The 15,259-nt window shown below is 47.4% G+C and overlaps 6 protein-coding genes across 6 annotated transcripts; 2 read left to right on the top strand and 4 right to left on the bottom strand.

The window, feature by feature from the left end:
- Nucleotides 1-25: 25 nt before the first annotated feature.
- F5147DRAFT_789936 (ferric reductase like transmembrane component-domain-containing protein) lies at nt 26-2,766 on the bottom strand (the record flags this gene model as incomplete). The annotated part of the gene is made up of 11 exons (XM_041443037.1): nt 26-519; nt 576-860; nt 922-986; nt 1,037-1,085; nt 1,133-1,659; nt 1,710-1,751; nt 1,808-1,951; nt 2,003-2,085; nt 2,136-2,161; nt 2,212-2,331; nt 2,391-2,766. The coding sequence occupies 11 exons, from the start codon at nt 2,764-2,766 to the stop codon at nt 392-394; spliced, it is 1,845 nt and encodes a 614-aa protein (XP_041295528.1). The 3' UTR covers nt 26-391.
- A 768-nt stretch (nt 2,767-3,534) lies between these two features.
- Nucleotides 3,535-6,770, bottom strand: F5147DRAFT_682093 (uncharacterized protein). The gene is made up of 5 exons (XM_041436426.1): nt 6,189-6,770; nt 6,105-6,136; nt 5,881-6,050; nt 5,759-5,828; nt 3,535-4,033 (listed from the first exon to the last, which is right to left on the bottom strand). The coding sequence occupies exons 1-5, from the start codon at nt 6,271-6,273 to the stop codon at nt 3,809-3,811; spliced, it is 582 nt and encodes a 193-aa protein (XP_041295527.1). The 5' UTR covers nt 6,274-6,770; the 3' UTR covers nt 3,535-3,808.
- Nucleotides 6,771-7,259: 489 nt separating this feature from the next.
- F5147DRAFT_608352 (PDZ-binding protein) lies at nt 7,260-7,877 on the bottom strand. Its single transcript, XM_041432380.1, has 4 exons — nt 7,813-7,877; nt 7,636-7,761; nt 7,514-7,580; nt 7,260-7,464 (listed from the first exon to the last, which is right to left on the bottom strand). Exons 1-4 carry the CDS (start codon nt 7,834-7,836, stop codon nt 7,382-7,384), a joined length of 300 nt encoding a protein of 99 aa, XP_041295526.1. The 5' UTR covers nt 7,837-7,877; the 3' UTR covers nt 7,260-7,381.
- A 611-nt stretch (nt 7,878-8,488) lies between these two features.
- Nucleotides 8,489-10,332, top strand: F5147DRAFT_770844 (uncharacterized protein; the record flags this gene model as incomplete). The annotated part of the gene is made up of 5 exons (XM_041441179.1): nt 8,489-8,572; nt 8,628-9,049; nt 9,100-9,358; nt 9,411-10,220; nt 10,270-10,332. 5 exons carry the CDS (start codon nt 8,489-8,491, stop codon nt 10,330-10,332), a joined length of 1,638 nt encoding a protein of 545 aa, XP_041295525.1.
- Nucleotides 10,333-10,467: 135 nt separating this feature from the next.
- F5147DRAFT_572016 (WD40-repeat-containing domain protein) lies at nt 10,468-13,513 on the bottom strand (the record flags this gene model as incomplete). Its single annotated transcript, XM_041431065.1, has 6 exons — nt 10,468-11,327; nt 12,283-12,398; nt 12,454-12,923; nt 12,978-13,091; nt 13,153-13,264; nt 13,314-13,513. The coding sequence occupies 6 exons, from the start codon at nt 13,511-13,513 to the stop codon at nt 10,468-10,470; spliced, it is 1,872 nt and encodes a 623-aa protein (XP_041295524.1).
- A 115-nt stretch (nt 13,514-13,628) lies between these two features.
- On the top strand, nt 13,629-15,259 carry F5147DRAFT_744272 (DHS-like NAD/FAD-binding domain-containing protein; the record flags this gene model as incomplete). The annotated part of the gene is made up of 9 exons (XM_041439664.1): nt 13,629-13,828; nt 14,117-14,322; nt 14,403-14,437; nt 14,482-14,541; nt 14,592-14,675; nt 14,726-14,784; nt 14,837-14,908; nt 14,969-15,109; nt 15,157-15,259. 9 exons carry the CDS (start codon nt 13,629-13,631, stop codon nt 15,257-15,259), a joined length of 960 nt encoding a protein of 319 aa, XP_041295523.1.

The following is a 15,259-nucleotide window of genomic DNA, read 5'->3' as shown; positions in this document are numbered from 1 at the left end:
CAACTACGGAATATATATACTTGCTGCCGCTGTGCTTAAATTGCAAAACATCATTGTCTAAATATAGGGGCCTCTTTCCGTGTTGGGCCACTAACGCCAGAGCTATCCGCTGACTAATCTACAAATCAGGTCCCCGCCTGACACAGGAACGACTGCGGTCCAATCTCTGAGCGCTTGAGCTTCTTGGCAAAAATTTCGAAATTCGATGCGAGCCAAGCAGTACTGATACCAATTATCTCTCTGTGCTAAGTAACTTGGGGTGAATATGTTATCTCTAAGTATACTTAGTATGGTCGCACCAGAAGATCCAGAACAAACATCGATCAGACTTCTAAATAAGCCGTAACCATTGTCCACCGTACTTGTCAAACAGCCACTGAAAACGATAATATCATGCGTATCCGAATGATTCAACATATAGGGTCACGCTCGGTCCTCCACTAAGAACACTGGAAGGTCCAGAAACAGGGAAGCGAAGTGCATGACGGACCGCGCGTGCTATACCATAAGATCCGCAAACTAATGTAATCCCCGTAAGTTGCACATAATTGGAGGCCAGCGGAATCGGTGCTTACCGCTCACAGACATACGCCCCGAGGCCATGCTAACCTCTTCTTTGAGCAGTGCATCCAGGTCCGATCGACCACTTTCCATCTTGACTCCGCGTAACGACAGTAACATTGACGACGTTGGTTCGAAAGTAACGATCTTCTCTGTTATATTTGGAAGGCCAGAAACTTCTTCCATAGACTGTGTCATTGATGGAGAACCAGTATTAAAGATGCGGATGGATACTGTCAAGGAAGGCGGGGCAAGCTGAACAGCCTTGATGAGCGCTTCTTCGATCCATCGAACATACCCTATAACATATGACATAGTATTGTTCATAATGAACTGTGGATGAATCATGAATCTACGCACCAGCCTGGCGTATTGACCAAATGAACACCACTCGTTTGCAGGAGCTTTTCCCCTTGCGTACCTGCCTGTGGGAACAATGAGACATCAATGACGACGATTAAATTATTTCACGTACTCGATAACGCTCAGCAAGACTGGAACGGTATACGATATACCAGACCCTCCTGCCTTCGATAAGTCCTGTGTGATTATGAGACGACGCACAGCTCACCTGCCACGAATACAGACGTGTCGTAAGAACCGAGGTCAACAGACGGGCCATAAGGACCATCTACAAACACCTTAACTGTGCCCTTTGTGGCAGCTACCTCCTTCAGCTTTTTCGTGAACCCTCCATGTACATTGACCAAAAATACTAGCTCTTTCCAGAGTGAATTGCTTGATCCCAGAACCTGGGTTTCGTGATTTTCACCGCCTCCCGATTGATCCTCGGTTTCTGCGGTTGAGAGCAGACTAGAATCGAAACTCGCGATAGTAAAGGGGTGCGCTTCGAATGGCAGTGTCGAGACCGAAGGCATGATTAGATATGCCGCTTGTCCTGGGGACCAGTGGAAATGCGGGGGTCGACGTAAGCGCACTCGAACGATGTCTTCGGAAAGCATTTCCGTCGTTGCATCCATCGTCCCAGATCCTGACTTGAAGCCAAAGTAGGAGTGATTGAATACAGCAAGGCGAACCACTCGGACGAAGCGATCGAGAGCCCAGATCACAAGCGATGGCCATATCCAGTACGACCCACTGTTCGCTGCAAGTCAGAAACCTAACTGTCTGTATTAATTTCCACTTACTAGATACCATTGGCGTGGAAATATGCTGCCACCAGAAATGCCCTGCGTTCTGTCTGTCAACAACAACAATCAAAAGGGAGTAGAAGTGCTACACTCACAGGACGCCAATAAAGTGGACGTAAAAGAAGAGCTCATAGACCTTACTGCGGACGGGACGCAGTGATACTACGATTACAACAGCGAGGGCAATCAGGGCAATAGTACCGGCCTGAACCCAATCGTTGTTCGAAGTTTTCTGGGCGCTTTCGGTAAACTTGATTAGAAAAGTGCAAGCATGAATTGGAGGTACGTACGAGGGATATATCACTTCGCCCACTCCATGTATGCAAAGGAGCATGAAGCACGTCCTAGCCATCATTCGATGAATATAATTGAGCTTCATACCCATGAGTAATTTGCCCTGTCGAGAGTAATTAAGGGTCATACCCTATCATAGCTGATGCCTGTGACCACTGGTGCGAAAAAAATCAGCAACACGTCGGATTCGTAGCTTTCCACCTACGAGATACAAGATTGTTCTTTGTGCCAAGAGCCGTGACAATGGGAAACTGACTGGACGCCAGAACGGCTATGCGGTTGCTCCAGTAGAAGATATCAAGCTTCTGGCCTTCGACTGAGGTGGCTGTGTGATTTAGTTGTTAATGCAGTATCAAAGGGACGGATACGATTCTGTGAGCTTACTGTTAATGAAGGCGTAGGTCAACAGAAGGGCGATGTATGTCATAGTGACGAGAACTTCTGCCATGTTGAGGGTATAAGACTTTCCTATTTCTAGGGTCCACCGGAAAGCAACAACGCGATAGAAATTTATGATCGCGAGCGGGATACGACGGAGTGAGAATTTGTATTGAATGTTATGGATAGGAGCCGTTTCTTCGTCAGACTCATGGTGTCTGCGCCTGGCGAATTTGGAGTGAATGTGTGAGCCCCACTGGAAGCAGCCAATTATGGAGAGAGACACGCCGATGAAAACCCATACTTGTTGAGGGTAGGTGTCAAGTTGTTGTGTGAGTATGGTTATATCAGCTTTAGAAACTTGAGATGATTCCGAAAACATCCTAAGTCGCAAGGAAGGGAAATGGGTTCCGGCAGAAAGGGAGAGAAGAGTGAATTAAATATGAGGACTTCATGGCCCAGGCAGTGCGTGTTTACCGAAATTCAGAACAGCATCCGACCCTCAGGGAAATGTCCTAACATTAAGGGCCAATGATTATCAAATATGAGTCGCCAAGAGGACATTATAATTACTCGCTCGGCCTACCCCGCCAAGTGCCCGAACCGATTATCTAACCTAAATAGGTGCAAGGAATTTACTAAACGGTTGACTCAACCATCTTCAGCTTTGCTGTACTTGTGCTGTAGCAGCTGTTCAGCGCGTTTAATAAGCTGATCAAAACGTCCTGACAGTGGATGTGTCATATTGAGCACCATGATGATGCACATGGCACTTTTTCCTTGAGTGGGATCATACCGAGGCCATCAGACGACAGCAGTTCAACTGTCATGTACCCCGGTTCGTCTGCCTACCTACTTGCTAGTACTGTTTGCTACTAAATCATTGTTCAATCAGTTCACTGATTGCCCAGCTTCTCGAAATCACCGAGCTAACTGCTGCGCAAGCTAGTATACACCGCGCCCTCATTGCGATGCGCTGCGCCGTCAACAAGCGTCCGTTTTAATCCATGGCTGATTCACTCTACATCGAGGTAGTCAAACTACTGCGCCCTGACGTCATCGTACTATCTCCACGCACGGTGTCATGCAACATTAACAAAGTTTATCGCAAGGGATCTAAGAACGCCAAGGAATATTTTTCTATATAAAGCCACTTTCAAATTCACGCTGATACTTGCCAAGAAACATATTAGCTCGGTCCATCTCGTCCCTGATGCAGCTGGACTGCGGCGCCATTGGCCATGGCAACGCGCACAGTGACAGGAGTGGTGGACATGGGAGTCACGCGAATTTCTTCCGCAGGATCTTATCCACTGATACCGTCGGACTTGATTAACTCGGACAGTCGTTGGCGCTACACCTCCTCTCTAAGTTAATTAGGCTCTCAAAGCTTGCGCTCGCCCCAAAACCCTAAAACCCCTACTTCAGTATTTCGGGACTTTTGTTACCACTGTTCTTGTGGTGGTAGTCGTGACCAAGACGAGCTCCCCTCCCTCTGGCACATCAGCAGCGTTTATAGTAGTAGTGCTTGATGCGTCGTCTTCAACACGCTCCGGAAAAACAGAGTGAAGGGTGTGTTGAACGAAAACAGGCTTCCACAATCTACAACGATGATACATGGGACTTATTTTAGTGTCCATGAGCTGCACCTGGAGTAAGACAAGAATGTCAACCGATTTCTGACGCCGATCGAGACTATAGACCCGCACCTTTGTTCCAGGAGCTGAGTTTCCAGTGTCGGCCAGATCAAACATGTATTGTGTATACGGCCAGCGGATTCTAACTTGCGACATCAAAGAAAGCCTGCGACACTCGCTAGAAAGGGACGTACTCAATCATTTCAGCGTTTTCGTCATCCACTTTCACGGTGATAAATTGCCACGCTGTGGGGAAATGCCCCGCAAAGACGGTAGCACCGCGACAGAGTTCTTTCACAGAGACGTGAGTCCCCGTTTGCATATTTCGGATGGTATATCCTGCTCCGAGAGGTGCTATTTCCCACTGGTTTCACAATAATCCCGTTACTCAGGATATAGAAGAGAAAGGCATAATTACCTTTTGGACAGAATCATCACAAGGTGGAGAGCCTGTTTGAAGGTGAGATGTTTTTAAGTCAGAAGCCATTTAAGAGACACTCACCGACGACAGATGTGTAGTCGTGTTTATCTAGGGCCATTGCTGTACCGCTCAGGCGGTTTATGAATTTGTAAACTCCTGGCTGCATAACTGTGGCACAATAGAGAGGAGACAAAGAGAACGGATTTGGGAGAGGCTCACAGCAAGCAAAGGCGTCTTTTAAGGGTTATGGAGTACATGAGTCTGGACACCCTGACAGGCCTGACACCTCGTGGTCCTGTAGGTCCAAGACGTCAGTCAAAAAAGGAAGAACCTTGTTGAGCGTGTATCGATTTATTACGAGTAGATCGGACATGCTTTAGCAGTCTGTTCTATACCGCGCCAAATTGACTCGTGGGTTCTCTCTCATTTCACAGCTTACACGAACTTATCTTGAGAATTTTACGTCTTGACCGTGAATCTCTCAGCGATCAAAATTGGTGCGTGTTAACCGACTTACCTTCATCAGCTATCAAATCACCGCTACCTCACTAGCCCTTTGTTGCAGTGAGGATTTGGACGATGGTGCATACTCTGCTGCTTCGAGGCACCAATGCTGAGTCTGCCGGCATGATGCCACCGCCCAGGTATAACCAGAAATGACTGCCAGCTCGCCCACTCTGTAGTACACAAGCACGAAACCGTTTATCGGCACGATCACCCCAACTTCTATACCTTTTATATCTGAATGAGATCTGTCTGAACGGGCAGACGCGGGACAATTGAAATGCACATCGACAATCAGGTTTCCTAGGATCACAAGGCAGGTGAAGCTTACAACTGACCCTTCTGAAACGTGCCCGACCGAACATTTCAATAGTGTTGTAAACACGATGTTCTAGAAAAAATCTGCAATACAGTAGTATACAACTTGAACATGCAACAATGCCGCTGATTCGTTCGATGCAGCCTTTTGGACATGTGCTACACGGCTCTCAAAGCTTGCGCTCACCCCAAAACCCTAAAACCCCTACTTCAGTATTTCGGAACTTTTGTTACCACTGTTCTTGTGGTGGTGGTCGTAACCAAGACAAGCTCCCCTCCCTCTGGCACATCAGCAGCGTTTATAGTAGTAGTGCTTGATGTGTCGTCTTCAACACGCTCCGAAAGACCAGAGTAAAGAGTGTGTTGCATGAGGATGGGCTTCCACAATCTACAACGATGCTGTACGGCATTTAGTTTAGTGTCCATGAGCTGCACCTGGAGCAAGGCAACAATATGAAGTAGATTCCAACGCCGGTCGAGACTATATACCGTACCTTTGTTCCAGGAGCTGAGTTTCCATAGTCGGCCAAATCAAACATGTATTCTGTATGCGGCCAGCGTATTCTGACTCGTGACGTCAAAGCAACCCTACGATACTTGCTAGAGAGAGACGTACTCAACCAATTCAGAGTTTTCGTCATCCACTTTCACGTCGATAATTTGCCACGCTGCGGGAAAATGCCCCGCAAAGATGGCAGTGTTGCGACTGAGTCCTTTCACAGAGAGGTGAGTCCCCGTTTGCATATTTCGGATGGTATATCCTGCTCCAGAAGGTGCTATTTCCCACTGATTTCACAATCATCCAGTTACTCAGGATGTAGAAGAGAAAGGCACGATTACCTTTTGGATAGAATCATCACAAGGTGGAGAGCCTGTTTGAAGGTAAGATGTTTATAAGTCAGAAGCCATTTGAGAGGCGCTCACCGACGACACACGTGTAGTCATGTTTGTTCAGGGCCATTGCTGTACCGCTCTGGCGATTTATGAATGTGTAAATTCCTGGCTGCATGACTGTGGCACAATATTTGGAGAGGCGACAAAGATAACGAACTTGAGAGTGGCGTTGGGGCAAGCACAGCAAGTCTTTTTAAGAGTTCACGTTATCATGGAGTACGTAACTCGTAGCCCCTGACATGCGACAACTCGTAATACTGCAAAAAACGTGGTCTAAGACATCACAGTCAAAAAAAGGAAGAACCGTGTAGTTCTACACTGCGCCACAAAAACAAGTCGTACTGCATTGATTCGTGAGCTCTTTCTCATTTCACAGTTTACACTGACTTGTCTTGAGAGATTCACGTCTTGATCGTGAATCTCTCAACTTCCAGATACAAGACGTTCAGCAATCAGGATCGGTGCGTGTTAATCGACTTATCTTCATCAGCTATTGATTCACCGCTGCCTCACTAGCCCTTCGTTGCAGCGAGGCTTTGAACGACGGTGTATACTCTGCTGCTTCGTACGAGTGCTGAGTCTGCCGGCATCTGCCCAGGTATAACCAGAAATGGCTGCCAGCTCGCCCACTCCGCAGTACATAAGCACGAAACCGTTTATCGGCGCGGTCACCACGACTTCCATGCCTTTTATATCTAAAGGAGATCTGTCCTGAACGGGCAGACGCAGGACAATTGAAATGCCACCAACAATCAGGTTTCCTAGGATTACAAGTGAAGCTTACAAGTGACCCTTCTGAAACGTGCCCTGACCAGACATTTCAACAGTGTTGTAAACACGATGTTCTAGAATAAAATCTCCAGGCCGGTGGTGAACAACTTGAACGTGCAACAATGCTGCTGATGTGTTCCAGCGGGGTTCTTTTCGTTCATATGCAGCCTTTGCGTCATCGGCTGAGCTGAGCTGAATATTATAACAGTGAACACCATATTTACTGGAAGTAATCAATCAAGTTCACCTGGACCCTGGAATCAAGCGTAGGCTGCGACTGACCCCATATGAGAAGTATATAGGACAGGATGTGCGTGAATCATGATAGCTAGCACCTTCTTGATAGTCCTGAATTGGCCCTTGCGCTCACGTTCCAGACACCAGGTGCGACATTATTGTTAAATATCATATTACAGTGGTATGATCTTGTAGTACAACACACCGGGTTTCACTTACTTGCTAGACATCACATACCCAGTCGTATCCAATATTTGTTTGCCGCAGATAGAGCAGAGGCCTTTCTTATATGCACAACCTAGGACGGAATGAGCTCCAGGTTTGCCTGATAGTGCTGCGCTACTCACCGTGGCAATACTTTGCTTTATTTTGCGTCACGGGCTGCTTACAATCCTTGCATTTGCTTTGATATGGCTGACAACCATTTCCTCGCTAAGTACATGCCAAGGGAGGGCCATAACCCACTCACCTGAAACCTGTTCTTCGAGCTCCCGGGTCGGCTTAGTAGCTTGTTCTCGCCTACTCTTCGTGATCCATCCTTTACACTTTGAGATGTGGAGGTGAACGGATCTGGAGCGGCAACCTTGGACAGTTTCTAAAGAAACTTCATGAGATCCACATTCATAAACCATGAACAGTGACATACTGATTCACACTTCTTGCAGACCATGGATGTCCGAGTCGTTAGACAGGATGACCGAGCAAAGGATAGCCTAATGATTAGTAACACATTAGTAATCATGTCCGCCGGTTTCCAACGTCAGCCAGACCAGGCCTCATTGAGCACGGCGCCCTCACCAGTCTAAGAGTACTAGCTCTAGTTGTCAAATTCACCAAGGCGAGTTGCGTCGCTAGAACGCCATCCCACGATAGGATGAAATAATAAGTATTCAAAATTTCCAGGGTTACTGATACCGTCTTTCTTTCCAGTTCTAGCCAACTTCGTTATTGTCAACCTATGTTACTTCTTGGCAATATTACAACGATGACATCTCTACTCAATGGTTGACATGGCGAGCGTTGCAAAACTTGATTCGGTCCCGCCACTTCTAACTTGTTCGAACGGAGAAGGCAGTTACTGTCCGAGGGTGTGGTCACGTCGTGCAGATGATGGCTTCGCTCTACGTACTGATGTTTTGCGTCAATAAGATTTCTGTTGGCTTGCCCCTTGGATCCTTCTCGACGAAACACACTGTGCGCCTCAATGCTTTTGTCTTTTGGTCACCAGCGTCAAGCACCTCAGGGCGGCCTTGCACTATAAAGACGAAGAACGGGAGGCCACGAACTTCACGAACACCACGTTAGTTATCAGCGTGCTGGTCATGTCTCTCTTTAGCCTCTCTAGGGAGCTCCTTCTAATTATTCTAGAAGAGCTCGATCCTATCTCACTACTGCACTTCTGCAAGGTATGATTGCCGGAGTTGCCAGTCAATGTGCGTCTGCTTAACGTTTCATTAATAGAGTTCTCGATATATACATATCATCGTCGTAAATTATTCGACGTTGCTATATCGATACGAACTTGCTTTGTCTGGGATGAAGGACGGAATTTCAAGCTCTTATTCACCCCGCGCGCGGCTGGACCCGCTCCTCCGCCACAGGAAAGGATGGTTGTCATTAAACTGGACCTCAGAGGACAGGCTCTGTATTCCAACCCCAACGATCGTTGGCGTCTCCGGAAGATTCCTCTATCACGCTAGCGAAAGTTCTTACCACGGGTTATTTCAGTGGTCACTTCATATCTATGAGCTGCGCTCGTACAGGACACCGCCGGTTGCCAAATTACAATATTGCAAATTTAATTTGCCTTTCGAAATCCGCAAGGTCGCCATTGATGCTGTTCAGAATCTTTTGGTGCTTGCAGAACTTCATTTTCCTTCACAGTAAGATGATTACAGTTGGTGTCTCCGTCCATGCTGACCAACACACCTAGGGATGGACCCATAACTGTTTCACTTCACTTTCTTGATATGTGGACATGCCAGCAACACTCGCAGGCTCAAAACCTACGTTTTCAATTTCAGACGGACTGGTGGGGCACTTTGCCTCCAGGCCATCGTATTTCCATTGAACAGGTCCAGATCTATGGAATCATGGTCGGTCTGTCTGTGCGTCTTGGAGTTGAAGAAGGTGAAGGAACAACAGAACTTGTTCTAATCAACTGGCACACTGGTATTGATCAACGACAGCGGGTAATGTGTTCCCCTAGTCCACAAGGGCCCGTCAGGTTCTAAATTCCGACAGTTTACTGGTGACCTCCTCTCGTTCGACATCCTCGGCGAATCGTGTCTGATGGTACTATCCCATCCTGACGAGGACGAGGACGACGATAGTGGAGAATCTGCCGCTTCTACTTGGGAACGCGGACCAGACGGGTTGTACCTTCACGAACGTGGCAAGCGCTCCCCTCAAATCACTATTCACCATATAGTGGATGATAGACGATTGTGCTCAGCCCAGGTGATATCATATGATTTACCAGAATCGTGGAAGGCAATATCGTTTCTGCAAATTTGTCCGAACACGTCTCTCAAGCCCAATGTTACTCCTCCGGCGGGAACTTTCTTCCACTCTGATCCGTCTCAACGTGCAACTGTTATCCTCCTCGAATTCTCCTCCCATTCAATACCGGCAGGATGTTCCAAGAAAGTGGCATTAGTGACGAAGGAATCGCTCTTTCAGCCACCTGGTCTTGGCGATAGGTCTCTATCATGGGAGGAATGGCAGGACCACTGTACGGTGATTCATTTACCAGATGATTCGCATGCCTTCGAGGTTGTGGGGAGAAAACTGGTCTTTTTCCAGAGCGTCGGTGAAGAACACTGTGTGGCCGATTCCCGAAGTCGCCTTCACGTGCTCGACCTTAACGACCATGCGGCAGAGTGCCTACGATCAATCGCGCCGCGGTCCTCTACTTGGTCGTGGAATGAGAAATGGGCTACTGCCAGTAAAATATTCAAGGCTGGCGCAGCTGAGTTTATCAGAACGAGCACCATTCAAGTGCAAAGCATCACTTGGGTTGACGCCACAGAAGATGCGGTGATCTTATACAACGTACGTATTCCTGCCTTCCGTTTTTACTGGCCCCTAAAATTTGTCACAGGAACGCGACGGTCAAACTGTCATCCGTGTGCTAACCTTCGGGACACCCCAGCATGTACCTTAATGTCGTCATGATAGCCTGTTACATAACGATCATGCTTATTAGCGCTAATATTATCTCCTACTAATGACTAGTTGTACTCCTAGTACTGAATTTAGGCACGACTGGACTGTACTTCACATTGCGAAACTCGTTACTTCATGCCCATCTCAAGACCATCCAGACTACCCACTTTCGTCTCTCCCTTTCATCCTCAATCTCAGCGCGCGTAACATCCCATGGCCTTTGAACGTCATCCATAACTTCCCTCTCCACCACTCTTTCTACTTGAAGTTTGTGCATCACAACAGCATTCATAAAAGATTGAAGGGTGTATCTTCCCGTGTGTAGACCAGCGACGATATGTACACGAGCGTCTGGGGTGTGATTAAGACACATGCAAAGCGTGTTGATAAACTGAACGTGGGTCTCAGGATTCCATAGCGTATCAGCCGCGACGATCATATCAAAGAGAGCAGAACCTTCAGGGTTCTGCTGGGCGGGCATGAGGAGTGGGGATATATCACTGCCCCAAGCGTAAGGGACAGTCCAGCAGCGTTCTGAAGCATGATTGCGACAAACGTTATCAGATAGTGCGCGTATAAGGCTTTCGTCCGGATAATCACTGGCAACAACAACAGCATTGGGCGTAGTCCGTGCGATCATGATCGAAGGCAACCCAGCACCAGCGCCAAGTTCCAAGACACGCAATACTTTTCGATCGCTGAAGCGATCCAACTGCAGATATTTGATGTGATCTGCAATGTGAAGGGAGGATTGCCAGATGGATGAAGCATGCAAAGACCAGTTGCTTGCTTGCGTGTCTGGTATCTGAAGGGTGATCTGTCTTAGTGCTGAGTTTCCTCCGTTACGTTTTATCGTGTAAGTAAATATCGATCCGGGGGTTGAGTGGGAGATTGGGATATAGTCGTAAAGAGTATGGAGAGAAGCAGACATGATATCCTCAGGATCATCCTCTATGATGTCCTGGCAGACTCTAGTATTACGCGAATAACACCCTTGGGTAATATGTGTTGAAGGTACCTGCATTGAATGCTCGATTTCAAAATGAAAAGAATAAAGCAGTTCAAGATCTTGGTCAAGGACAGGCTAGAATCAAGTCGAGATCTCATGCACTTCATTGATGTCACCCACATGTCACAGGTGGTCGGGACTGCTCAAGAAGGACAAACCCCTATCGATACTCAACCGTACAATATTCGGAGGGAAGATGCTGCATCGACAAGTTCGCCGTGTGGGTGTCCTGCTAAAACGTTCTGGGCAGGCTACCGTGACATCATGTGAGCTAACATTCCTATGTACAATAAAACATGACATAGATACCACAAGTCAGACTGACGTAGTCGCTGCATACAAATACAGAAAAAAAATATTCACACAATATTATGGAGATTATGTAGCCTTGCATAACCAGAACTACGATCGAACCGAGCGCTCGGTGAATTGTTGCGCCTTGATATGGGGAAGTCGGCAGGAAAAATAAGATTCGACTTTCGAAGACTAGTCAATTGTGGGTCTGACGTGTATACCCAGAAGATGACATACCGCCTATAGCATGCAACTTAACATTGTATGAATCCATACCTATAACGCAAACCAAAATTCAATAGGAAAAGGAAGAACCGGCGGATAACATCAAGGACATAGGTTCTTGTCGATGATATGCATTTGACACGGTTATCCGTGAGTGGCATCACAGATTAGGTGGACTCGTCAACCATACGCTGGGGAGAGCACTTGGACACGTGTCGACAAATCACTTGACGCATATCAAGCGCTAGGTGAGTGTGAGTTTTGAAGGATGTCAAATACACCACGAAAATTTGCAATAGAAATTGCCCCACCGTCTCCCGCAGAAAATTCTGCGTCCAGTCACAGCAACACGAAGGCACAACATAGAAGTAACAATGCCCATCTAAGCACGAAATACAAATAACTTTCCATCCCATCCACAGCTTGCAATTAACCCTTCATCATAGAGGGACCAACTACAACCAGCCGCAAACTCCGTATGAGGATCATGGACCTGAAGGAGACTGGATCCCCCTGCGGATGGGTTAGACGACCATCTGCACAAACCCATACTGCTTAGATATGCACAACCTGTTGCAGAAATTCACGTACATCCTACATGTCATGTCATAGCTGGCTGTAGCCAAAATGTCTGGGCGGTGAGGACTCCATTGGACCTTTCGCACTGCATATTCATGACCTGGAAGCTGGATCTCGCAGACGCCACCAATTGCCTGAGCACTCAGGTTGGCGCTCTGAATCATCCGACAATCCCACACCTTCACCATCTTGTCAACGCCAGCGGTTGCCAGCACAAAAGGTCGATACTTATTCCAATCGAGGGAAAGCAACTCAGTGCCAGATGCAGGGACGGTCAGGACTGCATTAGACAAGGGGTGCGTGAAAGAATTCGTGGTGGGGCCGGTGACATAAGCGGGGGAACGAAGATCGAATATTTTCATAGTTCCATCCGTTGAACATGTAGCGAGGATATCTGGTTGATGAGGAGAGAATAGAGCCTGGTACACGCATGACAGGTGCGCATGCAGTGTTGTCACTGAACGAGGCAATTCTGGTGTCCACTACAAAATATCCTCTGTAAGTTGAATTCAGTGCGAGACACTGGATGTAGCTACCAATTTGACATTTCCATCCCATGAGGAGGAGGCAAACGTGTCTTTCTTGATATTCGACCAATCGACGGAGAAAACTTCACGACTGTGCTCATGCCAAGAGCGTATTGGAAAGTCCTAGGCATGAAAAACGGCTTTGATCCACACAGATCTGAAGATGAGTTGATATTGGACGTACATTCAACAATATGTCCCATAGTTTCAGCGTTCCATCTCCTGAGCCTGTAACCAGTTGATTCTCGTGAATCTCTGACCATGCAACGTCGTATATGCCATCCTGGGTCTCGTATCTTGATAGAAAGATAAGCACCAGCTTATTAGTCGAGTCGACAGACAGACTGTTTATCAAGTTTCACCGCAGACGAGCCACCGACTCCTGGAATTAGCGATACCATGTGTAGGCGACCATTACCCACAAGACCGAAATTGGCAGCTGAAGCAAGTGCGATGCGAGAATTGTGAAAAGGGGACCATGCCACAGAGTAATGGGCAAATCCTGGCGTCTGCAGCACAGCAGGAGGTGGTCGAGCAGGATTCATTTCATCTGCAGTCGAGGTCGTTGATCAAGAAACAAGTTGTATATTCGTGTATATCCATCCGGCTATTACGGCTACTTCGGATTCCCGCAAGAGACTAACTTGAACAACTGACATTATGCGTATCTCAGTACCAACCATTATCAACAGCTCTGGAGCACCAAGACGAACAATTTCACCAGGTGCGGCGGTTGAACGTATCGCAGAATTCCTCGCGCCAGGAAAAGCGACGCTACTCACCGGTGCAGGCGTTAGCGTTGCTTCGGGGATCAGAGCATATCGGGGAAAAGACGGTAGATATATGAACCCCAATTACAAGTGAGTTCGTCATGCGAAGCCAGGAACCGCGTTAATTGTTTCTTTCTGATTATGACATAGACCGATTTTTGTGCGCGCTTTTAAGTTGCTTCAGGCACAGAACGTTTCCAATTGACGAGCGCCCGGCCTTAGTATCACGAACTAACCGACGAGAGTGAAAAGGGTTTTGCTTTCAGGCAAGTTAATTAATCCCCCTCATGTTACACGGCTTCTGAACTGATCAAACAGGCAACGGTATTGGTATGAAATCAAATCGTGTGGTCAGTCCGTCCGGTTGATGTTTGGTAGGCTTCGATCATACTTGGGCTACCCCTCTGTCCGGGACGCTCTGCCTAATACCAGCCACTATGCAATCGCCGCACTCCAATATGCATCATACTTACCTCGCCTCGTGACGCAAAATGTAGATGGGTTACACCACAAAGCGATTGCACACCTTTGGGAGCCGGATCATATCCGAAAGCAAATACTTCGAACTCCACGGAACCCTCCATGTACGTTCTGGGCCATTTTGGATGCATTCGCTTTCTGGTGTTTCAGCGAACAATCAACCAATCGTTTCACTTGCAGCGAGTACATTGCAAGCGCGGTCATGTAGTCCCCAGAGACGTGTTCCAAGATTGGCTTTTCCTGCTTCTAATCCGCAATGGAAGGCATTCGTTGACAATCTAGAGAAGACCGGGAGCAAACTACGCACGAATCCTGACGGTGATGTTCGTCCGTCGTTTGCAGGCCTAATTTTGATGATTTATTTCTCTTGAAGGTGGACTTGGAAGGTGTTTCTTACACCGATTTCGTGGTCCCAGAGTGTCCGCAGTGTACATTGGATGGTCAACAGAGCTCTTTTGTAAGAGGCAGCTTGATTGCCATGTCTATTGGGTCTCTGATGCCAAATAGCACAAACCAGAGCTAATATTCTTTGGTGAATCGATACCAAGTCGGATTAAGGACCGCTCGTAAGTTGGGCGTTTTTTGTTTCCCCGTGTTGGAGTAGTGACCCCAACGCAGGTTTCATGATATTGAACAGTCTGAACGGGTTTTCGTCCTCGGCACCACACTGGCGACGTATTCCGCATTCAGGTGCTTGCAATTGCCCGCTATCGTGACACGACTATGACACTGACGACATTGTGCCCCAAGGTTGGTAAAACACGCGTTAGAGCTGCGAAAACCAGTCATGTTGCTGAATGTAGGGCCAACGAGGGCTGACGAACTCCCAGGTGTGGAGAAACTTGAGATATCGAGTTCCCTGGTGTTGCGAGACGTAGTGCGAGCCATCCTGTGAGATGGTCATGTCTAGAAAAAAAAAGATACTGATAATTATACAGGGGTTCTCGTGCAAGCCAGGATTCTGCGATAGTTCATCTTCTCCAGAGCGGCATTCACCAACCACCCGCACCAGACCACGAAATCGTATCAAGAAATACTTAG

This window comes from Suillus discolor (assembly GCF_016758755.1).
Source record: "Suillus discolor strain FC423 chromosome Unknown F5147scaffold_13, whole genome shotgun sequence".
Lineage (NCBI taxonomy): Eukaryota > Fungi > Basidiomycota > Agaricomycetes > Boletales > Suillaceae > Suillus > Suillus discolor.
The sequence above is the reverse complement of the archived record's forward strand: the minus strand, read 5'-3'. Positions and strand labels throughout refer to the sequence as shown.